We start from the raw sequence: 26,903 nt of genomic DNA, 5'->3' as shown, positions 1-26,903 counted from the left end.
TAGCAGTCCAGTGATGTGAGAACATCTTGGTTTCTAGTCAAAACATTTCTTTGCTCCTCAGTCCTCCTAGTTTGCCAGAGATTTTTAAAGATCTACGTCAGTAATCTAGGTGTTCTGGGCCATTATTCCCATGCTATTTGGGAAATGTCCCTGATGGTCATTCCGAACCTCGCCAACCACGTTTGTGCCTTTCTTGCTGTGATCATGTGTGATAAGTAGAGCGAAACATGGCCTGGATTCATGGGTGATCCATGGTTGCTTTTGTTGCCATACTCTGCCACACATGTTTGAGTTCCACTTGCTTTCAGGTGATCTCCAGGCCAACCTTTTAGACATGCCATTTGATGGAGCATGCCCTGTGAGAATAATGTTGACTCTGCCCTGGATTGCTTAAAAAAAGTCCAGGCTGCAGCTCGGACCTTAAGACCGTCTTCCCCTACTCACCTGTTTCACTAACAATACTGAAATTTCAGAGGATAATCATGGGGTCTGCATTTTCAGTGGTGCCAGCTATCGCAGCCCATATAGCAGACCGACAAATTCTTTAACAACTACCAAGGGTCATGATGTCTACAAAGCCCTTCAAGGGCAGCAACTACAGTCCTATTCTTTGTTCTCCCTGGCCTCTCCCACAAAACCTCTTTAAGTCACCCTTGAAGGAGTAATTGAAGCCTGTCAGGGGAAAGGTGTTCTTTACTTTACAGCACTGGCTGTCCATCGTCCATGACTGATGGGTCCTCCAGATTGTAGAGCAAGGATATGCCCTTCCCCTGCAGGACTGTCTTCTCCTATCCCCTGTCTCTTCTGTCTCCTCAGTCTATACCCTCGTTCTGCAGTAGAAGTTTCTCCCTCTGTTTAGCAAAGAGGCCATGCAATTTGTTTCAGAGAATGAGATCGAGCAGGGATGCTACTTCTTTTATTATCTTGTTGTAAAAAAAGATGGTGGTTTTGCCCCATTCTCAACTTTCCTATTCTGAATATCTTTCTCTGCAAATAGGAGTTCAAAATATTTTTTCTGGTGCAGGTCCTTTTGATTCTGGAACTGAAAATCTAAATGGTGCCCCTTGCCGTGCAAGTACCTGTGTTTTGTGGTAGGCTCCACCAATGATCAACTTGCAGTCCTTTTCATTTGAAATAACATCAGCTCCTCAAGTCTCCACACAGGTAATATCTGTGAACAAGATACATCTTCTGGTGTTGGACCACATGCAGGCCACAATCAGTCTGATCTTCAAGCTGGGGTTTTCAATCAACCCGTGCCCCCTCCCCAAGTCATATCTCTAGTTTTCACAGTATCTCCTTTTCATTGAGTCACACTGTCTCACCCAAGACCTGCTGCCTCCACAGCATTTTTGGGATATTCAGGGCTATATCTGATGTTTCAGGAGGGAGTTGCTCTTCCTGTCCTGAAAGCCCTCCACTTTTTTAGCTTGCTTGTCTTTATTTAGCATCTTGCTGGTTCCTCGCACTTGGAGAATGATGCGTGCACTTGAGTGGTGTCTCCATTTTCAGTGGACCTAGCACTGGGGAATTCAGACAGACAGCATTTGTATTTCCCCAGAAGCTGCTCAAGACCTGAGTTGGTGGGTTATGAAGGACCATTTTACATGGGGGAAGCCCATCTGTGATTCAACCAGAAATGGCCACTGTAGTGATCAATGTCTCCTCCCTTGGTTGGGCAGTCAGCTCAATGATTGAAGAACTTTGAGCTAACCGCCTGGCACGCAAAAAAAGTCTTGCCTTCCATCAGCAGTTTTACAGAAAAGCAACAAAGGTCCAACTAGGTATTATTAAAAAAATGAATTATACATTTTGATATAGTAATATTTCCTAAATGATTTGTCCAAAAATGGAGACCCAATTTTTTCGTCTTTTTAAATGTATTCAAATATCAAATTAAACAGACAACATATGTACAATTGTCAACTATATAAATAAGGTCTACAAAACAGGTTTATAGTGCTCTCTGGGGTGAGTGATCGCACAGCGCAAGGTAAACTAGCACAAAACATAGTTCAAAGCGCTGATCTAAACTGAAACAGTGGTAGACATATTTATTGTGCCCGTGATATCTGGTTGGTTGTGAACCACGTGGCAGGGTCCTTGAAGGCGCAGGCTGTTGATCACGATAGTAGTCATTGTGGTGATTACAAGTGGCATCTTCATGTGGTTTAATTGGGGCAACTCTTCGGTGGACCTCTGCGTCACTCACAAGAACTCCCATTGTCCACATTTCTGCACTCTACAGTTCCCTCAGCTTGGAATCCCGGGAGATGGGTTCTGCCTAAGGGTGGCTTCAGTTTCTCTACACTTTTTCTCCCATCCTTCTGGTTCCTCAGTTTTGAACAAACTATTTCAGCACAGTGCTCAGGTTATCTCCTTTGCGAGGACTGACTGCGGAGAGTGTTTTATTTGAATCTACTCTTCTTTTCTCTGTGCCCAAGGATGTTTGTCCTGGATATCTGCTGGGCTGCAGCAGGGCTTTTCATACTTTTATCAGGCGTTGTTGCTTTATCTCTTAAGTCTGCAATGATGGCCATTTTGCCAGATCTGTGTTAGAGAACATCCTCACTTGACCATCTCCTCGGACCCACCACCTTGGAGGTACTGATTGATTAAAGAGATGAGGAATCTTCAAATGGAAGTACCCATAAAAAGAACAAGTTGCTGACTTTCGCTAACAAGCTTTCAGATGAATACTTTATCTACATGCAGATTCCTCATCAGTCCTGCCAGCCTCCCCATTCAGAGGAATGGTTATGCTACTTTTAATAAGTTCCCAAGTTAGTTGTGATAAATTGCAGTTTCTGTCAATGTTGTCAGCCTTGTCTCCACTTGTGACAGTGTGGAAAAAGGGACTGGGAACTGACATCAGTGTGCAGGACTGACACCTTCTACAGCTCCATGATGCTATATTGAGTGGGGTTTCTGAAACAAGGCACCTCCTTTGTGGGCAGGAGAGCTATTTCAACTTTCTAGAGCTAGTCTGGTGCCTGAATGAGATTTAAGAGGTGAAGAATCTGCAAGTATGGATAGCATCCAGCAGAAAGGTCTTTAATGAAGTTAAGGAACCTTGGGGGCATTACGACCAGAGCTAAGTAAACCAAAGCTAGAGGGTCCCTGTTGAACCAAATTACGGCCAGAGCTGCCAACTTTGGAACTGGGAAACCATGTTCAAATCCCAGCATGGGCTCAATATCATGCAACTCTGGGCAAATAACTTAATCTCACCATGCCCCCGCCACAAATGATTCTGACCTTGTGTAATGTAACTGGTGCTCATGTTAAGCTCTCCAATAGCTCTAGACCGAGCTTGCATCATGTAAACATGTAAAAATCCTTTTATTCAGAAGCTTAGTATTGCAAAATAAACTTGAGCCAAGAGAAATGTGCAATGTTATATAAGCTTTAGCTGCCAGCCCATCTTGAAAATATGGCCTTTTAGTGATTGATCTAAAATGTCAACCTTGCGCTCCCACTAGAGTGACAGACACATCTTTCCACACTATCTGCTTTATTGACTTTGTGTATGATATGTTTGATAACTTAAGAATTACACTTCATCATAAAAGAGTTCCTGATCATGGAAGAAACATGCCAAGTAAAGAGGTAGAAATAAACTTGCAATCTTAAATTCTAAAACTTAATCAGCTATTTATTTCAAATGTATTGACCAAAGAGGGTGCCTCTGATATTAGAAAATAAGGTTGCTAAATATTTGGCTCCTCACTGTGGACCTGCAGTTGCTCTTAACACCAATTACCCAAAATTAGCAAGTAACTTCAGACAATGATTGATTTCTGGATGAAAGGGTTCGTTCTAACCAGAGATATGAGGTGTATTCCTGCAATGGGAGTTTAGTTACTCAATCTAAGTTGTTTTCTTCACCAGACTGCCTTGGACAGAACTGATGTCTTTGGTTGCAGGCGTTGCACGCGATGGATTCAATGTCACACATGATTTGGGTGAGCATAAAATAATATTTGTTTCTCACTATGACAGTATATGTGTTTTGATATAACCTGAACAGCTAAGTCATCCTGGTCAAGGCATCTACCAGCCAGTTTTCGCCACACTTTTTGTTACTACGGTTTTCTTTCAAACTATTCCGCTTGATCTAAAGAGGTTCATGCTGCCATGATTAGTGTACCACTCTACCGCACACTATATTTAATCAAAGCTCTGTGACCACACACAGCCCAACATACAGCATTATATTTGTCGAGGAAGTGGCTATCAATAGGCACACAGCTGTACTTTGCCTTTTAAAATTCTATTTTCATCTCTGTGGAGGCACAAGAAAAGAAATGAAAGTTCCATTGGGAGGTCGCTGAAGTGAGCAACTTTTATTTTTTATAAAGAAAGAATAGATTTTCCCTTAAATAAAGAAGTTCGTTATACCGTAGGTCTGACCTTAAATTGGCTGTGTCCCTTGTATTTTTATGTAAAAGGCCAAGCTTTTATGTTGTGCCGAAGCAACCTCTGAGTATACAAAAAGTGATAGAAGGAATGCTTAAATTATTCTCAGCTACTGGAAATTACTCCGGCCACATCTCAGTGCATTGTTATTTTGCACACCATACCACCTCAGTTTGGGCCCAGTGATATGCATATCAGTCTTGACCCTGCTCCAATGGGAGCGGTCAAGCCTGCAACTGCCACGCCAGGTCCTCACTGGCGTGGAACTGGGATGCGGTACAAGTAATTAAGAGTGGTTAAGATTAATTTAAGCAATCCATCCATCACTTTTTTGCATACTTCATTAAACAACCCAGTGGCTATATAAAAAGAATTGTAGGCCAGGGGTTTGTCTTATGTTGCAAAGTTGGATCAAGAAATGAAAATCTGAAAACCTTAAGGTAAAACCTTTAATAAGCAGTCTCTGGATATATCCAGCGGAATCCTCTCTGTATCTGATTTACTAGCCTCTAAGGTATCTGTGTTCCCACACACTCTTCCTTGCTTCCTCAGATGTTGTGAGCGAGTGGTTAATGTTCAGTAGTAGCTGATCTGCCCTGCTTCTCTCTAGCACTTAGTTATCCAGGTGTCTTGCCCCTCAGCTCAGCCTATCCCATTCTCTAAGTTGGTTCCATACATTGTGCAAGGGAAAACATCTTTTGGAGTTCTGCTATATCCTTCCTCTTCTGTGTTGTCGGCCATTGTGGGTATGTAGCAGGCCCCTTAGGGGACTCTTTAAAGGATGCAGCAAAGTGGCCCTTACAGAGTTCTCTTGCCCTGGATGAAAACCTGCCACTTTTAAAAACGAAATTGTTTACTTTTCCCTTGATTACAGCTTATCTGATGGAGACATCTAACCGCAAATTCCTTAGCTTTGAATTCCCAGGCGTCAGACTGAATCCTGAAGATTTTTGCACAAACAGTACCCCTGTGCGCCGGTAGCTGGCGTCGATTGGCTCTGCATGGTGTTGTATGCACCAGAAGTGACGTCTGCGTCACCTATATAGCCTCCACCTCAGCGCACTGACGTCAGTTCTTTTCTTTCCGCACCAGTTAGTTCTGATCCAGAGAAAGAGCTACCCCTCTGTCGGTTTTTGACAGACTTTTTTCAACATTTTGTTGAGTCTTTTTTTGAGGAAATACTATTTGCCCCTAATACTATTTAACCTGAAATTAGTTTGATGGGGAAGAATAAAAGATTATTATACACTAGGAAAGCAGCACATGATATGATAACTGAGGTCGGAAATGTATGGCTAGAGTGCTGGTCATGTTTCTTTTGGTGGTCTGAAATGTCAAGTGCATTCTGTCATGTGATGTCATGTTAAAGAGCTAAAATACGTGGCTGGCCGGTATGCATTTTAAAATGTATGTTGCATGTCATAGTAACAATACTATACCTATTACAATATACACCCGAACAACTTCCTGCTACTGATCTTAAATGGGGTATTTAACCTGAACTTACCCCATAGAGGTTGGAATTGGGAATCACAAAATGTATATCTGTAGGTACTCTAAACAAATGCTACAAGAATGTTATAGTGTTAAACTTTAAATGGCAAGTTGATACTGAAGAATGCTATCCATAAAGATGTTTGTCTTGTGTGAAACAAATCAGCGTGAAGCATTTAGTTGACATGCTTTAAAAAAAAGCCTGAGTGTAACTAATATCTAAATGAAAATTTAAAAAATTCAATTTGTTTTAACTTTGAAGGTTCAGTGGAGTATGCTTTATGTGAATGGCATATTATGGGGGTTTATACGTGAGGCAGTTGCCTATAACTGCAAGTGGTCTACTCACCTAAAGTCTCGCACACTCTCAACTTTTGATTGCTACTACTGTTTTACAGCCCGAGCACTCAGTGAACACAAAGTCTTGAACCTTTCCAACCAATTTCGAGAGACTTTTCTGCCTGAAGGACACCCTCTGCTGCCAGGAATGTTCATGCGGTGGCTAGAGATGGCAGACATTTTAGAATCTGTTGGCTCCAAAGGCGTTTCAGCTTTTTACAACAGCAACTTAACACAGGATATGGTGTCAGAGGTGAGTTTGCTATATGATTCACTGCTATGGATAGAATGTGCTGTAGCTTTCAAATCAAAGAGCATAGCAGTCTGTTAAAACATGAAAAATGCACACGGCTGGGAGACTGGAAAAATGACTTTCATTGTTTTTTTCCCTCTTGTGTCTTTTTTTCAATGTCTGATTTTGGATTAGCATGGTTTTAGTGAACCTTCAGGACTCCTAGGGCCTGAGTACGATGGTCCAGTAAACTGCCGTACTCGTGGTGGCGGTCCGACCATCGCTACAATGCGGGTCCGCTCACAGTATTTTGAGTGTGGTGGTCAGACCTCCATGAGACTGCCAGCTCTGCCAGGATCATGGATCCTGTGCAATGGAGGCAGTGCTGATGAGGGCAGCAATATTCAGGTGGTGCCGATGCGGCACGCCAAGCATATTACAAGTTGCCTGTCCACCACCCATTTCATGGCAGTGAGCGCGCCATGAAAAGGGTGACAGAGAGGCAACTAAGGGGGCCCTAACAGGGCCACCTGACGCTCCTGGCCTGGGGAGTATGCGAGAGGGGGCACATGTAGTGCCCCTGGATTTGCATCCCCAGTTCCTGCACAGTGTGGCATGCATGCCACTCTGTGCAAGAAGGTGCAGTCGACACGCTGACGGAGGAGGTCTGCATGTTAGCCTCTTCTATGAGCCTAACAGCAGCCACCGTTCAGACTGCCGCAGGTCTGCCCACCAGACCAGGATTTAACTCCTAACCTGGCGGGCGGTTGCACCACGGCTTTGAAGGTACTACAGCAAGCAGCGCGTTGCCACCCCCTCTGTAGGACCGCCAAAGTCATAATCAGGCCCTTAGTGTTCGTTTAACTGCAGCATTTCAGCAATATGCTTTGGTGACCCTGTACCATGATTTGTGTTTGTTAATAATGTAAAAAGGCCAAAATTAAACCTCTGTATTTTCAAGATGGGATGCTAGAAAATAAGCATTTGTCAGTGATTTTACTTGTTCGGGAAACAGGTCTTGTGGTTGAATTCTTAGTTTTGGTGTCGATGCTATTTCACCAATTGAAAAAGAACAAGAGAAGCAAGGAAAAAAGCAAAGGTAGTTGGGAATTTAAGATTTGTAAACTGAGGGATAAAGAGTAAATCTAAAGTACAAAAAGGTGGTTTCTGTTATCAGTTCTTTGAATGAAACCTGACATTACAGGAAGACGCTGTCGTCTGCGGCAGCTCTAAAGGGTATTTGTTGACTGGAGAGCTACAAAACAGTTGTGATCATCAGGAACCATAAAGAGTCTCAAGTGCACAACTGGGGGTCTAAGATTACCAAAATCTAAAGATTCTCACTGGTATTTGCCACTTCTCTTTATTGAATACATACATTTTATTCAGTATGTTTTCTACCTGTTAGTGCCTGGTGAGAATGTCCCAAATGAAAGTACGATTTCCAAAAACAGTAAGTCTATCCAGACTTGGAAGCTCTCTCTAAGCTACTGAAATATTTTCAAGTTTCTAATGTACTAGGTGAAACAACATATTCCTATCATTATATCACACGTTTCATTGTTTGCAAAAAAAACCTTTAAAACTTTGAAACCAAATCTTCATCAGAGGACAAGCACAGTAGAAATCCTCTGGCTTCCATGAATGCAGAGAATGTTTCTTGATAACCTTCCTTCATTAGGTGTGAATCACTGCAATTTGTGAAGAAGAGTGTGGAGTTGTTTTTGTTTCGCTAAATACATTTGACGCCTTTCAGGATTGTCCATTGCTTGATGGTGCTAGCTGATGTGGTTATTTGATTCTCATAAACTTATTTTCAGAACGCAAGGCTGACATAATTTCTGAAGGCTACCATTAGTTACCATGAAAATAAATGGCAGGCTGATGTTGGCTGTGTTCAGATCTAGCATTTTAAAGATTAGGTCAAACATATAATTGAATTGCAGTTTTATCTTACAATGTTCAAGTATAGTGGGAATTTTCTATATAGATGTGACAACATACTTTGGCAGTTCTGTGGCAAAGACTTTTGTTAGTTGGATAATGACATTCAGGTTCCCTTGAAATGTCCTCTTGTGACTTCAGCAAGCAAGAGAATTAGAGAGCCAATACATAGGTGTCTCTCTACTGCAGTACCGTTAATGTCAGTTGCTGCTGTAGGACTGGACAAGCTCATTTGTATTGTTTTCTTTTAGACACGTCTTTAGAGCAACTTCATCCAGTTGGTCGTTTCCTTCTTGCATGTTAGTGTGAAGTTCTTCCCAGAAGTCAGGGTATGGGGTCTAAAGTGCTTCTGACAATAGAGTATGTGTCAGTAATTGCAGGTGTAAGTACATTACCCTGAGGTAAGATATTTAGTGTGGTCTGTAAATTGTCGTTTTTCTTGTGGAAATTAGGTATTAAATATGACATTTTTTATGAGGACTTTCTTGTTTCAAGTAAATTAAGAGACATCAATATTTGTCATGTCTTAAATTCTGGAGAGGTGAAATATAGTGGGACCAGACACAAGATAGGCAGCAGTAGTAATGAAATAAGCTTTCAGAGTCATTGGAACATGTCAGCAGAGATTAAGTGATAGGCAGAGGAAAGAGGAAATCTACAGAAACACCTGATTGGATACGAGGGGGAAAAGCAATCAATGCAAGGAGTAAATTAAAATTAGTAATGAATTTTAGGATTGGGACTTATCTTTCACTTCTATGAATTTTTTTTTGTCCAAGAGTCTCATGTGGACTGCAGTACTCTTTTATGAGTAGAGGGGGCAATGAAATTGGCCATTCTGTGAGTTTGAAACTAGAGAGGTTTCTTTACCCAGACCTGTATCACTAACAATCTCTATCAATAAGCTTTCAACAAATTTGGTTTATTTAATGTCTGTTGGGTTATGAGATGCTATGAAGTCATTCAATGGATGTCCCCTTGCAGCTATGCATCTCTGCAGCTGGGACAACATTTGACAGCCAGTTCTGCCCTTCCTTGATTCAGTAGGATGACAAAGGTGCATTTTGAACTAATTGGCATATTTTTAGAACACTAGATATGCTCCTAGAGCCTGTGCCTCTAGGATCAGTGTTTCACAAACTCCATGCTTCCTAGAAGTGTGTGCCAACACAGCAATACTGCCTGGAGCACCAACTATGAATATACTATTGTTAACCTGTTTTTGTTTAAGATGTCACCTAGTGCTATGCAAAGTTGGGTCTCCATCTTTTACTCCAGTTAGTATAGATGCTCACAATAGCATTTACAACATGCAGCAAGTGCATCTGCTATGTTACTCTGTTGAACCTCACCTAAACTTTTATATCCAGCACCCTTGTCATAAGGTTCAGAATGTCTCTATTATGGTTTGACTGTGTTCCCTGTTCACAACAGATTCATGAATATGGAGGGGTCATGTCTGAGGAAGACTTTAGCAATTACAGTGCCCGGGTGGAAAAACCGATCCAAGGAGTGTTTCAAGGTAACTACAGTGTGATCCCCTCTGAGTGACAGCAAGTGATTACTTAGCAAATGTTTTTTACGGTGTTGCAAAGGTGACACACATCGCATAACAGTAACTTGTGCAACTGTATTTCTTCCTAGCTGAAACTCTGTATTCGGTGGTCTGCTGACCCATTTGTCTTACACCCTAAGTCAATGATTAAAATTCTGACTATGCCTGCAGGCAACCAACTAACGTAGAAATCTGTGTCACTGTTCCCATACAAACCTGAACATTAAGCACCCTTCACTAGTCTAAAGGAAACATCTCTTTTTAACAGCATTAGTAAGCAAAGAGATGGGTTGTAATATGTCACATGAACATTCCCACGTCAGTGTGCAATCAGCACCATTAAAAGATTATTTTTCCATTTTGTTGATTTCTCATACATTGGACTTCTTTTATATTCCTGGGCAAGCAACCTACAAAAACACAAGTACATTCTTTGTGAGGGCTCCCATAGGGGACCTCCTCCTGCATGCAATTGGGTCATTAGCCCTCACTAGATGTCTAAATAATTGCTTTGATTGATATTTCTTCCTGCAGATTATTCACCTTAAGAATCCAGTTGCCAGGATGGAAAGTTTTCCCCAAGTAATAGTCCTTCAGTGCTACTAGGAGACGCAATGTTTTTTTTGTTTCCCTCATATGATCTCCGTAGCTACAGCAACCTCTCGACCTGGTCCACCTCTGGTGCATATAACTTGGTGGTACCGATCTCAGCTGGTGTTCTTTACGGGGAGCGCCCGTTGCACACAACCTGAGCTGACCCAGAGGTTTTAATCATTGGAACTTATCCTATACCTTGATCTAATCTGGTCTAATCAAAAGATGGATCATCCAACAAGTTCCAAAATAGCCCAGCATCTGGACTTTCTCTATATACATTTACCCTCTGATCTAAAGCTCTAAAATATCTTACAGAATTCCACCAGGCATTCCAAGTAGGAGGTACCATCTGGCGCCAGAATTTACAAATCTCTCTCCTAGCCAATAAAATCAAATAAAACATCAGTTTATGACGCAACCCAACCGGGTCTCGTACCCCTCCCGGCGTAAATACAATGCCGAATAAAATAAGAGATGGGCTTACCTCCACAGCGGTACCCAGGACCCTAGAGATAGTCTTACCCACGCTTCTTCAGAATTCTTGTATCTTGGGACAGGAAGCAAATACGTAAGCATCATCTGCATTCTGGAGCCCACATCTCAGACAGCTGGCTTCTCCACCGCCCTTTATTTTGGATATTTTAAGAGGGGACCAGTATATCCTATTGTAGTGTGAAAAAGTGGTTTCTTCTGAGTGCAGCAGATTTAATCAGTGGGTAAAGAATATGTACAGATACTTGCCATAAATCTTTCAGCTCTTTACTCGGCAAGTAGTTCTCCCAGACCCGGTATGGCTTTTCCATCTTTCTATCTACTGCATCCAGGAGATGGTTATACCATTGAGTCTTTTCTTTCTTCCTCGGGCCAAATCTTGTAGTTCGTTTTCCATGGGTTTATCTTCCAAGAGGGACCAACGTTGACTGTTACACCAAGATGAGAGCTGATAGAACTTAAACCTAGACAGATCTCCACTCGTAATGTGACTCCAAAAGTCCTAAAGATGACATTTATTACCCATTACGACGTTGTTCCAGTGTGAGACTCCAGCCTCTTTTAATGGCTGAGCTAGGGCATCAAGTAGACACTCTGGTGTTCCAGGAGAGCCCCACACGGGGGCCCAATCGCTATAGTAAGAAAGTCTCAAGCAGACTCGACAGTCCAATCATAGGTGGCCGCCATACGCAACTTCTTCAGATTACTTTTTTTTTTAAACTTTGGGGATCCTAATTTATACATAAATCCTGACTCCGCCACACAGACTAGCTTAGCTTTAAACATACTGCCAATCAGCGAGTCATATGGAGTAAGCAGTAACATTCTACAGTTTTTTAATTGGCAGGCCCAACAGTACAGCTGAAGATCTGGTAAACCCATACCCCCTTGTGTTAATTTGTGCCTGAGTTTTATCCAAGACAGCCTGATCCCTTTACCTGCCCAGATGAAAGAAGACATCTTGCCCTGAATTTTAAGAATATCCGCTTTTACAAATTCTAGTGGAATATTGTTAAAGAGATGGGTGTATTTCGGAAGGACACACATCTTAATCAGGTTAACCCGGCCGTACTGGGAGAGTGGGATATTCTGCCATCTTTTTAATAGGACATCAACCTCTTTCGACACTCTATCTAAATGAATTTTTGGGATTTCTCTAAGGTCCTGAGTTATTGTAACTCCAAGGTATCTAAGCTCCCTAGCGAAGATCCCCTCCCGATCAATGATGTTCCATGCCATAATCTCAGTTTTGTCGTTGTTTATTTCATAGCCAGATAATTTTCCCAAAATCTGAGCTTCAACAAGAAGCTCCGGGTGTGTAATATCCACATTAGAGGATAATAAAATAAAATCATCCGCATATAACGCTAGTTTCCTCACAAACCCATTTACTTCAAAGGGAGCAATCTTCTTATTTAATCTTAAACTCTGACCTAGAGGTTCTATGTACAAATCAAACAGGATGGGGGACAAAGGGCAGCCCTGCCTAGTACCACGCCCTATATTAACAACAGGAGAAAGGCTGCCATTGACCAGAATACGAGCCCGGGGTGATTTATATATTTTTTTAAGGACCTCCCTGAAACCGTCGGCGAAGCCAAAAACCTTCAAGGTCCTATCCAGGAAATGCCAATTCACACGGTCGAAGGCTTTGGCTGCGTCAATAGTAATGATTGAAAGAGGGAGACCCTGTGATGACGCCAGATCGACCGCCCCGATTAGAGTATATACCAGTTCCGACATCTGCCTGCCCGGAAGAAAACCCATTTGATCCTCATGAATTATTGGGCCTATGATCTTACAAAGCCGATTGTTTAAAATCCCAGCAAAGACCTTATAATCGACATTTAATAATGAAATTGGCCGGTATGACTGGCACTGGGTTGGATCCTTTCCGGGCTTCAGAATCAAAGTAATAACTGCATCGCTCCAAGAGTCAGGTAGAGGGGATGTACCATCTAAGATCTCATTATACAGTTTCAGCCAGACCGGGATCATTTCCTCCCTCAATACGGAATAAATCTCAATCGGGATCGCATCAGGACCAGCCGCTTTCCCTCTTTTAGCTTTATCTAAAACTGATAGTATCTCACTCCCTGATATTTCTAGTGAGAGAATTTCTTGACTAGCCTCGGTTATTTTTAGAAGCTGTTTCTCATTAAGCCACCTATCAATGTGTTCCACTACACCCTGAAGGTCTTCTCGATATAGCTCCTGGAAAAATTGCGCAAAAGCCTGTTCTATATTCCCTTTATCCTCTGTGATTTGTGTACCAACTTTAATCTTATTAATATAATTATGAGCTCTATCAACCCTGCTCTTCATAGCAAGGAGCTTACCGCAGTTCTCCCCTTGGTCAAAGTCCCTCATTTTGCTTGCCTCCCATTTATGGAGTAAGATCTCTTCAGACTTGAGTCGGAACTTCAGCTGGAGTTCCCCAACCCTCTTTATTAAGTTATCGTTCTCTGTTCCAGAGGGACGGCTAGCCTTTAAGTCTGCTTCTGCCCCTGCTATCTGTAGTTCTAAGTCGGCCAGTTCTTTCCTCTCGGGGCTAGCCCATCCCAAAACAGCCCCTTTTAGTATCCCCCTCAGCCAGGCCTTAAAGGTATCCCAGACAGTATACAGGGAGGCAGACCCCAGGTTATCTTTAAAAAAATAGCTGTTTCAAACTTCAAATACCCAGGAGTTGAAGGTTGCAAAAGAAATCTCCTATTTAGAGTCCATCTCCTCAGGGTGGGCTCAGGAGGAAATTCCAGGTTAAGAGCTATAGCACCATGATCGGATAAATGTATGGGCAGATATTCAATTAAACTAACTTTATGTAGATCTGAGTGCTCCATAAATATGTAGTCAATTCTGGAATATTGTGAGTTCTTCTTACTATTATTGGAGTACTCCCTACTCTCCCATTTTTTTCCGCCATACATCACAGAGGTTAACATTTTTTAGTATAGTCAACAGGTAGGCTTTAACACGCGGAACTGCTATCTGAGTTTGAGGGGAGGACCTATCTAACTTGTTATTTAGAAGCACATTAAAATCTCCTCCCAATATCAGAGGAGCCTCATAGTCGGCCAGGGCAAGACAAAGATTGTTCAGTGATGTAGTATCATCCTCATTGGGCCCATACTACCTAGCTAGCGTGTACTTAGACTCCTGACACTTAATTTCAGCAATAACCCAACATCCTCTATTGTCTATCTGTGACTTGATGAACTCAACTCCTGAATTCGCTTTAAGTATAATGGCGACCCCCTTCGAACAACATTGCTGGTCTGAAGCTATGATCTTATCAACCCATCTTTGTTTTCCAAATAGTACCTTGCATTCTGATTGTAAAAGATGGGTCTCCTGGATCATAAGGATCCTAGCTGAACTATTTTTTAAGTATAGAAGAATCAGGCGCTGTCTTCCTTTAACTCTTAAACCATTAACATTCCAACTTAAAAATTAAAGATACCGATTCACTCCCTAAGTAGGTCTATCACCCACTATTATCTTGACTCCACCCTCTTCTACAGGTTCTGGAGGTTATTATGTCACATGAGATTACTATTACGTCTTCTTTTTTTTTTCTCTCCAATACTCCCCACCAACAAACGTGAAAACCCTCACTACCCCCCAAACTCCCCCAACCCACCCACGGGAACCCTCCCTGACTACCCCTTGGCAATAAGATATTGCCTTTTCGAGCCGGAGCCCTCCAGCCTCCAACGTAGAAAAACAAAAATAACAATAGATGCTGAATTCCCTAATTCCCTTAATCTATAAGCTATAAGCTAGATTTGGTTTGTGCCAAGAAGTTATCTACTTCCTCCGGAAACCTAAAGTTATACATCTTGTTAGCCCATACAACTTTTAGAAAGGCAGGAAATTGTAGCTGAACTTAAGCTCCCTGATCCCTTAATGCGTCCATCTGCTTACCCAGATCCCATCTCCTGTCCTCCCGAGAAATGTCAGACCGTATTCTAAAGGAGGCATCTTGAACCTGAATAGACTTAAGTTTAAGGGCCGCCCCCAATAGTTGCTCTTTAAGAAGATAGGATTGGGTGTATACTAATATTTTCATCTGTTTTTTTCAGTCAGGGTTCAGCTTAAAGGGATCCCTATGGACTCGCTGGTTCTCGGTTTCCCAAACATGGGCTGCAGCAACCTGGGGAAAAGCTTTAGTCAAAATATCAATAACATTGGCTTTTAAATTATCCTCTTTCAAACCTTCTTTCAAGTCTAAGATCCTGATGTTGTTACTTCTCAAAATATTTTCGAGTCTCTCCAATCTCTCCGTCATGTCCAGCTCTCTTTCTTTCAATCTAAGCATTTTATGAGAATTATCTTTTACCTCCAGACCCAGTTCCCCTACTTTATTTTCAAGAGTCTCCATCCGATGCGTCAGTGCCAACAGATTTTCCTCTAAGCTAGTGCAGGTGTCTTGAATCTTCTTCAGATTTGTTTCAGAGGTGGAGAAGTGGACTCCAATCTCCACCGATAGCTGCCTTAACATCCCATGTGGTGTGTCCGGACTCTGTGCTGTTGGCACTGGGGATGTATCTCCTAGCTCATCTTGACAGCCACCCTCTGCCATAGAGGCCATAGTGGCCACCCCACTTAGTGGAGAACATCGATTAGAAAGAGGGATGGCAGGATTTAACTTAAAAAATTCACCTGACACTGACGTAGTCTGTCTTGCAGATTTCGTATTACCCTGGGTATTAGCCATAAAGTATGACCTAAGTGAGGGGGTCACTTTAGTGGAGACTTGGTTCTTAGTTTTCTTCCTACCCTTCACAGTAGTAGATTTCCCAGATTTATTAAGAGGCTTCCTATGTTTAAGATTGATTACTGGGGTGTCTAACTTGACAAGGTTGTTTAGATTGTTGCACCGAGAGTTCTCCTCCCAAAAAGGTATGTGATCTTAATTTATATCTATTGCCCAGAGGAATCTCTGTAGAGGCTCCAGGTACTGATTTGTTTGACTTTAATAGACCCCCTCAATGGGCTGAATTCCTTTTTTCACAAAATGTCCAGTTTACTGCGTAGCTGACTCCATGGGGTAGGGGACAATGTCATACCTTAATTTAGTTAATATAGTTGGCTTATTACTGAAAGTTACAGGGCTAGCCACTAAATAGCTTCTTTCTGTATCATCTTTAAACTCGGTACCTAGGTCTGTTTTAGTATAGAAATATTGCCTTAAGGTAGTGAGGGGCTTTGTTTCTTGGTGGGATGTACCATGTGGTCTACCCCTCCAGTAGTTCGGCCCGTGACCAGATAACTGGTCATGAAAGTGACAATGGACTCGCCGGCACTCCGCAAGTGCCTCCGCTGCCCTGAATAACACAAATCCTGGGCCGCCGCACATTCAAGACCCAGCAATCACTAGTATGCCGAAATTGTTACCCTCCTCCCCCTTACCGCACTACGTCGAAGCGGCAGTCCCGTCTCTGCTCTCACGTTTCCACTGCCTTGCGTCTCCCAAGCCACGGAGAGCTAGAGGCTCCGCACACTGCCTGCAAGTGATACCGCGTCGGCTCCCGGCTCCGCCTCGCACCTCCTCGCGCTCCGCACAGCATAGCACAGGAAAACAGAGAAGACTCGGGGAAGACTCGGCACGCCCTCACCGGGGCAGGGGCCGGCGTTGCTTGAGCGATGGTCCGTCCTCGGCCAAAGAGTCAAGAATGACAGCGAAAAAAGGTATCTGCACAATTCCCTGTCACATCCCTATGACATATGTATGTGGTGTCTGGGTCTGATCACAATTGTTTGGCTTGTGACACTTGCTTATTTATGCATTGGATTGCATTCAGGAAGCAGAAAGTCAAAATGTTTCTGCATCTGGCCCATTCGGACACTCACAAATGGTCCTCTCCCTCAGGTAAGTTTCCTAACAGGGAGGAATTCTTCAAAGGATTTTCTTGTAAAAACACTATCAGAAGGAGAAGTTCTCCTCTCCTTGAGTAAACAGTCTTACTGCTGCTGAGAATATTTAGAGAGATGGTGTTGCTGATCTCTGATAACTATCTCTTCCCCATCCTACTCAAAGCGATACTGTTTATTAAAAATATTAGACTAATTATTATTATTGTTATATGTGTATATATTTATATATATATATATATATATATATATATATATATATATATATATATATATATATATATATATATATACATAGATAGATAAACGTTTAATCACATATGTTGTAAAGGTTGTCTTCAATATGTAAGAGTGTATTACATTTAATTAACATATAATTAATTTGAAGATTAAAAATATTTAAGTAATTCCTTTTAAGGTAATTAATGTTTAAAGTACAGATATTAATAAAAATATGGATATTATTTCAAAATATAAATACATTTTTGTTTTTAAAATGTATATTTTATTGCATAGTTCTGGTGTTAAGATTAAGGGGTCCCATTAGCATGGCGGTGCCGAATGCGGCGGTGAGATTTACCGCCCGCCACTTTTTCGCCGGTAGCAGTCCGCACGCTTGCCTGGCGGGCGGAGCTGGACCACTAAAATGGGGCCAGTACAGGGTCAGGCTCCGCCGGCATGATTATGATGCAGGCGGTAGCCAGCCTTTCCACGGAGGTGGAACCACCATGGAAAGGCATGCAGAGAATGTCTCCAGGGGCCCATTGTGGGCCCCCAATGTGTTTGGGGGGGGCGTGGGTGCACTGGGACATGTCCCTGTACCAGGTGGCAGGCACTGTGCAGTGCCTGCCACGCAGTGCAGGGATATGCTGAACATGCTGTTTTGGACATCGCAGCGGTGCTGCTGGCAGCAGCAACCGCCACAATGTTAAATGCCGCGATCGCACTGCCGTGGTCGGATTTCGACTGCAGAGCATACTAATTGGACCGGCGGTTATGCCGCGGTCCTAGCGGGCGGTGTTTTCCCGCTACCATGGCGGTCGGAGTGATTTTCTGACTGCCATGCTAATAGACCCCCAAGTGTTAAGGCACAGTATGTTTTTTTTTTTTAGGATTTAGCGATGTGTAAATTTAAGTTAGTTTGGGATTTTTAGGGTTGGGTAGTGTTTAGGGGTAGTGAGGAGTTCTTGGGTTTCCAGGGAATGTATTGTTTAAGGATGTTAAGGGGTATTTAGGGATATAGTTGAGAGGTAGTAAGGGGGTTTAAGGGTCAGAGTGGGTAAATTAAAATGACAATATATTAAATTAATTTTTAATATAGAAAAAATGAATTACATGGGTAATTTAAAACAACAGTATATTAAATACATTGATTTAAAAATATATATTAAAATGAAATTACATTAAATATATTACAAGTTTAAAAATGTAATAATTATCTATAATTAAAAATGTATTTACCTTTTTGGGAATTAGTGGATTCTGATGTAATATCCAGTAATGTAACAACTGAAGTTCGTGAGCAGGGAGTATCAGCAGATGGAAATAAGCCTCTCTGGAGATCTGTTTACACCATCCACTCCTGAGTATTAAGTGCAGGAAAAACTTTAATCACAGGAATCATTTTGAATTTTTCCTCACAAACGAAAGATTCATGAGTTAAAGAAGTAGAATATTGTGCCCCTTTCCTTTTGCAGCAAGGAAAGAATGTCTGCCTCCAAAATCAAGGCATGAGCTAGAATGCCCTTCTCGGTTTAAGGCTGGCTCTCTGGAAAAGTGGATAGGAAGGGGAGGGTGTAACCTTTACGGACCAGCGGGAGCACCCAGTGAGTGATCCATTGTGATCGACTCTAAACTGGCCCAAAAAATAAGAGACCTTTCTTTCGATCAGAAGGTTATGGTGAAGGGTGAGCAAATCAGACTTACTTTGATGCAGAACTTAGTGAAGAGCGGGGGGGTGGGTTACCGGCTTCTGTTGCTTCTGGCATCCCCTAGATCCACCTTTCCTTCGAAGTTGTTGAAGAATTGTTATGTCTGAACCAGCAGTGAGGGTTCACGCTGAAGAGAAGGATGCTCCCAGGAGAAAACTCGAGAGTTACAATAATGCTTGTGGAACTGCTTGGCTGGGGAGGCTAGATACAGCAAGCTCACTCTAGCTTGTGTTTCCACTTCAAAGTGTAGTCTGTTTTTTTGAAGAAGAGTCTCTCCATGTCAAAGGGCATATCTGTTATGGCAGCCTAGACGTCACCACAGAATCCAGTACAGCCTGTCCAGGCATGCCTGCAGAGGATAACCACAATTGCCATTGAATGGACCTTCGTGTCAGACAGATCTGGGACACGTTTCTCAGCCAGTTGGCTATTTGTGAGGGACCAGGTGTGGAAATCCATTCTTTTTGCCAAAGGTGGTATTCGCCTTTCATAATGGCCAGTCTACCACCCTCCCATCTGTCTTTTCAAATTTTCATCCATCCAAGGAGGAGGAGGAGGAGCGACAGCACTAATGTACCAAAATCTTTGTGTTCACAGTCAGTACAGACTACTTTAAAAATGCAAAGTCTCATTTCACAATGCAAAAAAGTAGTGCAAAGTAGAATCGAAGCCACAGTGCAAAGTTAGTGGATGTTTGTGCTTCCCTTCCAGTCAAAATGGGTTCTAATCAAAAGTTCCAAAAATCAAAGTGACCACCAGGCTATTATTGATAGGACAGGAATAGATTTGCAGATAATTGTGAATACTTGCAAACGCTGGAACCGAGGTCTGCATGGCACAGCAGATCCACATCCCAGTATTCTAATAGCTAGATTCCGTGCCAGTTAATCTTAATTATGAGGTTGGTTTGTGATTTTTGCATACAGTCCCTTTGCACTGCCGGGGCTTTCACCATCCCTCTCACTACCAAAAGGGAGACTTGTTGAACTGCGGTGGAAAAAAGTGCACTACGCTCAGCCTCTTTTGAGCATCAGGCCCAATATATATAGGGCGTGTTGGCATACTCCTGTCTTGTCTAAGCACTGCAATCAACAGGTGTTATTTTTACCCAAATAATGGGACTCAATTTATTAACTTCAAAGGGCCAAAGACTGAGTCGACCTTGCAGGAATGTAGACCCCCTGCAGATTAGATGCTACAGTGGCAACAGTTCCCTACCCAAACTATCCTGTTAGCTTAAATGGTATGAACTTGTAAAACCTCTACAAACTATATTATATATCTATGGGAAACCTTTACAACTTTAAATGTGGCACTCCATTCACAGTCGGTGATCTGTTTCACCCATATATATTCAATCTATGATAAATCTATAAGATATATTAATATCCATTCTAACAAAGTCCATTACTTTTGAGAAATGGTGATCGATAAGGGAACATACAAGAATATTTTTTTCACTAACTTTCTAGTCCAACTCAATAAATAAGACATGTATTGGTTCTGTTTTATCTTTATACTTGTCATGCTAACTTCTCTAAAGGACAACATGCTATGAATTTTCTATCAAAATTGAGAAGACGCTCCCTATAACTGCAATTGGCGACATACCCTGCCACAGCTCAAAACTCCCAATCACCATTGGCTTGGTTTTCAATGCATTTTTCTAGTAGTGAAGCACATCTTTATTTGGTTAATAAAAACCATAAAAGATTTAAAAACTAATAAAATTACATACAACAGGCTTCATAAATAGGCATATAAAAAGAGCACCTCATTACTTAAACCAATTGCGACACCATGTCTTATGGAAAATACATAGACAATGAGACATTTTAAAAGCACCAAGCATCCACTGAGTTCCAATCCCACAGATGTTCTTTTTTTTATTAATTACCCATCATTGATCTTAGTCTAACGGCACCCGATAAAAATGAAACAACATTAAAACACAAATTCATTAGGTAGCATTCGTAAGTACATCAGTGCAGGTCTCACCTGAGTGAATTTCATCTATTTCAATCAAGGTTTTATAATTTTTTTACGCAATGCATTATGGTGCCCACAAAACATAAAGTGCATAGTGTCCTGAATTAACAAAATATCACTATTGCATGGCCCCAGATTTTCCATCAGATTCCAACCCTTTGGATGACCCAGAAGACAATTAATCTGGTGCAGTCTGAATCTAGTTAATAATTATCTGTGATTTATATCAGATACATAGACAAATATGGCTCTATGAGTTGTGTAGTCCTCAGTACATTATGTGCACATACCAGTGTCTTATTTAGTTCTCTTATCTCCTGCATTTTCTAGTAAACTGATAATTTAGATAGGATAAAATTCAATATTTATCTCTTCACAAAAAGATGACTTGCAAATTGCAAATCTTAAGCAGTGTAAATCTGTAATTACAAACTCGCTTTTATTTATATAAAATGATTTAAAAAGGTGTCCTCTTTAATTAAAATAACTGTTCAAACTGTTAATTATAGGTGTCAAATGTGTGTCTATTACTAAAACATGCATAAAAAAAAGTGTAACATTTATGTGGAAAAGCATATTAACCCCTTCAGTGCCAATGACGAGATGGTCTCGTCATGGAGCGCGGTTGCGCTGTGCCCATGACGAGACTATCTCGTCATGAACCCCGCCCGCTAATGCAACGCCTGGCACAGGGCGGGGAAAGGGCGGGGCACTGAAGAGGTTAAGTTCAGCTTGTACCACTTACATGTGCTGTAGCTGTTACATCTCCTGATATTAGCTGTTCTGACATGGTGGTCTGTTGTTGCAGGGAGGTCATGATTTCAGGTATGTAATGCCTTTGAAGTTTTTTTCTCATATGCTAATATCCCCATATCATTGCAGATGATCCACACATTTTCATTGAAAATGTCCCTGCGCTCACAGCTGGTGTTGGGCACTGGGGTACAATGCATTCCCATCTCTGTTGAAGACATGAAGCACAGCAAAGTTATTTTAACTACCACCACCGGAGTCACCTTAAGCCACAGGCTGGTGAAAGACATTAAAATGCTGGCGAATTTGATAAATAGTGATTTATTTTGCAAAACTCAAAGTAGCGATTCGTTAGGACCAGCAGTGAATTCTTGTCATAAATTAACATGCGACTTAGGTCTAAGTACAGAGGTTGCAAGGCAATGGGTTTTCGATTCCTTAAAAGTTGCTATTTTTAGAAATTATGTAAAGTTATCGATACAGCAGATCCTTAATTACCGGTTTCCTACTATGCAGGCAAACGGTCAGGTTTCATTACAGCCTAGAAAGACAAAAAAGTGATGATGTGTGCTATTTTGCCTTGGTATTCTCTTACCAATAAGGAATTTTATGCCTTGCCTAACAGGGACCCACTGTCTGACATTTATGAAGTAACAAGGGCCATAGCAGCTTCTACATTTCACGCGAGGGATGTCCCTGTGACTAGCATCTGCCGGGAGGCTGAGGCCATAGTGTCTTCTTTATATATCTTTGCCAAAGATTACTGTGGCTCATGCGCATTGATGGATACGTTGCTTGGGACTTGGTACTTAATTTTCTGGATTAAACAACACTAGTCAGACCTGCCTCTAAACTGGTACTGCTTTGGGACTCATTCATAAGGTAAAAAGTCTGCAGAAATTTGAGTTGATTAGAAAATAAAGTGACTTGGTAACGATATTTTAGACAAAGGCTATCTTCACGCAGATTTTCATTGCTAGTCATCCTCCCCGTCTGTGATGTTTAAAGGTTTAAATAAGTTTGCAAGGAATATAATGGTTCATTCTTGTTCTTTAATTGTTTACGGTCTCCGAACTGTATTTAGTTGCTCTTAACACACCTTAGTTGGCCATGGAAAAAAGCATGGGAAGAATGTACAGAATTGACGGCACTGTGCCAGACATCAACATATATAGAGTAGTGTCATCAATTTATTGATGGGTGGAGCTGTGCTTTGAGTCACATGGCACCACCTGGTGGTGCTGGAGAGTTATTGCTTGAGGGAGAATTTCCAGATCCAGTCTGGCATCTGGTGATACTCCTAAGGTGAGGAATCAAAGAAGGAATCTGAAGAAAGAGTATCACCATAAATATAGTTACTTAAATCCGTAACTTTTTATTTGATAACCCTTTAGTATCTATTGATCACAAGAATTGTGGTGGGATAGCACGACTATGGGGTGCACTAATAAAAGGGTATATGCATACTTTGTTTCTAAAGAAGCCAATTTGTAGATTTTACCCTACCCATCTTTTGTCACTATATACCTTTCACCGTGTGCTCTCTGTGCTCTCTTCAGTTGAGCATCCTGCTTCATATTGCCTTATTACGTCTGCGATCTACTGGTCCACCAAATCTGAACATAACACATGATAGCTGAAGCTCATTTCAAACTCAGAAATGCATGAACAAATGTGTCCACCTCTTCTTCATTTTGAATGCCAGATTACTCATAGTCTTGAATTGACCTTCTATATTTTGTCTTAAGACTTGAATGCTCTGCCCATTTCTTTCCTTATTTCGAAGCCTTTTGTGTGAATTAATATTCCAAGTTCACAAAATCTAAATCCTCCCTTTAGACTATGCCATTTCTCTTTTCATTATTACATTTATTGTACACAATCGGATAATAAAATAAACTAGACAATAGCAATTATTTTTTATCTATGCACTTTGGGCACTGGAAGGAGCGCAGGGAAAAACTCAAAAGCTTTAACCAAGCATTTAATGGGACTAGAGGTGAAGATAGAAATACCAAACAGTTTTGTTTTCATATCAGTAACCTCTACTTCATTCAGCAGTACAACTACAGAAAGCAGCAAAAGGGCCTTATATAGAGGTCAGCGATAATGGAGCATCCCCCAAAAACTGTGGATGTCTCAACTGCCCTCTTTACCCTTTCCAACCTCATTTACAGTGCCATAGAAAGTAGTGTTGCCAACAGCAGAGTCTTCACTGGGTCAGCCACTGAGAACATCCGGTAACAGATCTAATTCCTGTGGAAATCGAAATTGTGTCCATTGGTCAGCTGCCTAACAAAGGAAGTCTATATCGTACCGTGGTCATTGACATCCTATGCGTTTGGGACTGCCGTGTCACTTATGACAATGTGGTCCAGGACATAAAAACTCTAAATGTACCCCACTTCCCCATTCACTGTGAGAAACCTCATGGCACCTAAGGGACTCTTGGGGTGCACTGGCAGGGATAACCTACGTGAAGACAGATTGGCATAGAATGGAAGACCTGCCATTCCTGATTGTGTTGCTCCAGAAGTTGCTCAAGTAATATCAGGAGCTGCTTCCGGGTGAAAAATGTCTGCATTAAAGGTGGACTTGTTTAGGATTGGGGGTTTCGCTACCGCAGCTTTGGCAGAGGTACTGCCTCCAACACAGTGGACGGTCAGTGGTTGTCTACCACTACCTAAATGATCGCTTAAAAATAGAGTGTGCCTGTAATTAATGCAAAGTCTTTTAACGTACGCTTACTTGATAGTATCGTCCAGCCATAGTTCACTCCTCTCTTTCTTATGCCGATTTCCAATAAAAGTAAATTGCTGTGCATTATCCCTCTCTTAATTACCAACCAACACTCCTATTTAGTCAAATATCCCTAGTAAAGTCACAGTGAAGAGTCTTCGATTTGATTTTGATAGCCCTCTACAGCCGTTAAAAGACGTCTGCCCAGAAATGTACTAAGACTGACCAGGCATGCATTAGGCATTTAAAACCCTTCCTTCTCTCTGCTAATATCAATAATTGCTTGTCAGTGTTCCCCGATGACAAAATTACTGCATGCTTTAATTTTACATCTCTCACATCGTACACATTTTGCATGTAAAGAGGTGCTTATGTTCTATATTTCCTAATTGTCTAATATATTCTTCTAAATTATATATTTTTAAATCACCCTGCATCTGAAATGCCCAGGTGGATTTATTTGACTTTCGTCTTCTTAGCCACGTTTAGCACGTTCCTCTCATTTAAAATTGCACTGCTATTTCACCTCCTATTTTCCCCGTATATACCTACAGTGACCTTCTCTGTGCTTCTGAGAGATTAAGAGAAGGGCAAGCATTTGAAATTGCTATGGTAAACCAGGTTGCTAGAGGGTTTTTTCTACTGCTTTCCTGACCCCTAAGGTAAAGAGCTTTGCTAGGGGTAGAACTTGTCATCCCCAGCTGTCCCTAGTTGTCTTCCATTTATACACACATTATCATGAGAAGCCAGCATCTAGTAGTACTCCTAACTGCATAAGCCTTTAAAGCTTATAGATTCCCTTCCTGCCTTAGATGATTTACTGCCTCCTTCTGAGGTAGCCCACTGTTTTGAAAGAGCCTTCTGCAGGATTTTAGAGAAATTTGTCCAGAAGTTTCTTAAGACCGGAAAGGCATCAATAATACACCTTTTCCCTCTCTTGATAATGAACTACCTCATAGAAATATGACTTTGTTTAAGATACCTAATAGTCTCCTAAATGATTTGGAGTGTATGTTTTTAATCAAATCCTACAAGAAGGTTATTATGTAATTGAGCTCAGTACAGCCAGAGGTTGCTGTTTGGTGCTTTAAGTCCCATTCTTTAGTTTTTTAAACATACTTGAGTTAGAAAGGTTAGTACCTAATATCGTACAAATCACCATCTTAACGTGATCTGTAGTGGCGGGAGACAGAAGAGCACTGTGATGTAGTGATGGAGCTCAGACGCACTGAGGTCAGTTATACATAATACATTTCTTTACCAGTGTTCGAAGAGTGTGCGTGTGGGCATGTCTGTCTGTGTGTCTGTCCACGGATCAACAAGCCATGCCACCTGTACTTGTTTTCCAATATCTTGGAACTTGATATAGTTTGGACTTCGAGAGCCATGATTCACTTTTGGCAAGATAAAATGACTTACGTTAGATTTCATCACCCTCAAGCACCCATTGATTGAATGTGTTGCTCCTCGATTCAAGACATGCTATTGTTGCTGTTATGTGGATGCTTTAGACTCATGGGGAGACTTGGATTGTAGTGAAGAGGAAGTATAAAGAGTATAACTGATTTAGAATGAGTAAACAGAACTTATGCTAAGCCTTTATTGCTGTTTTTCACTTGTGTGTCAGTTCACAGTGTAGTAGATGCTGAAAGAAATGAAGGGATCTTCCTGAGAACTCTTTGTATTCTAGAACTGGGAATGGCAAGACAGTCTTGGCAAGCCATCCTTTAGTATCTGTTTGCCAGGGCCGGCATTAGTACTGGTGGCGCCCGTGCAACAATGTTTGTTGGCGCCCCCACCAATGACCACCTCCACCACGGATTCTCTCACTAGCACCCTTTAACAGTGACCAAGTCTCCATAACCACACTCTCTCAGATGCAATGAATTAGTTATATAGCGCCACTCATATCAGTGTAGGGTGTCCGAGCACTTTGCATCACACGCACATTACACAGAGACAATCAATCATACGTGTGTAAATCAGTGTATAGGAAATGTTACTTAAGCCAAAGGACTAAAAGTGTAGGAGTCACATGTCATCCATACTGGTAGGCAGTATAGTTTAAGAGTGCTTGGTGTGGAGAAGCACAAAGAGTCGAAAACGAAACAGCATAGTTGGGAGTTTTCTTTAATAATAATCGATTTCTAGCCAAATGAACCCTTTTTGCAACATTAATCAATGTTCTAATAATGTATACTTTGCAGTGTGTATACGGTTCTAGGATGAAAGTTAATAGGTCACTATTCTATATTAGGACTTTAAGTTCTAAATGGCAAATAACAAGTGGATGCCTCTTTTTAACCCCTTGAGTGCGCACGACGTCTCCCGGTTGTCGTGCATTACGGTGGGCGTGTGCGCACGACGGCCGGGAGCCGTCGTGTTCGCGAATGCCGTTTATTTCTCCCGCACAGCGGGAGAAATAAACCCGCACGCAAGGGGTTAAAGCGGTAACCTGCTGATCTGTTTACATCATAGGCACTCTGTAATCCACTTGGTACACATTCTTTGCAGCAGGCATATTAACCGTCTGCACTAACTTCAC

At 41.6% G+C, this 26,903-nt stretch overlaps 1 protein-coding gene across 1 annotated transcript in view; it reads left to right on the top strand.

The window, feature by feature from the left end:
• The window catches only part of GGT7 (gamma-glutamyltransferase 7), a 278,286-nt gene that overhangs the window by 158,323 nt on the left and 93,060 nt on the right, over positions 1-26,903 (top strand). Inside the window, exons 6-8 of the mRNA XM_085619105.1 lie at positions 3,892-3,965; positions 6,312-6,505; positions 9,863-9,950. Coding sequence (XP_085475231.1) covers positions 3,892-3,965; positions 6,312-6,505; positions 9,863-9,950 — 356 coding nt within the window. The remainder of the gene's footprint in view (positions 1-3,891; positions 3,966-6,311; positions 6,506-9,862; positions 9,951-26,903) is intronic.

Source organism: Triturus cristatus, chromosome 7 (genome assembly GCF_964204655.1).
Source record: "Triturus cristatus chromosome 7, aTriCri1.1, whole genome shotgun sequence".
NCBI lineage: Eukaryota > Metazoa > Chordata > Amphibia > Caudata > Salamandridae > Triturus > Triturus cristatus.
The sequence above is the reverse complement of the archived record's forward strand: the minus strand, read 5'-3'. Positions and strand labels throughout refer to the sequence as shown.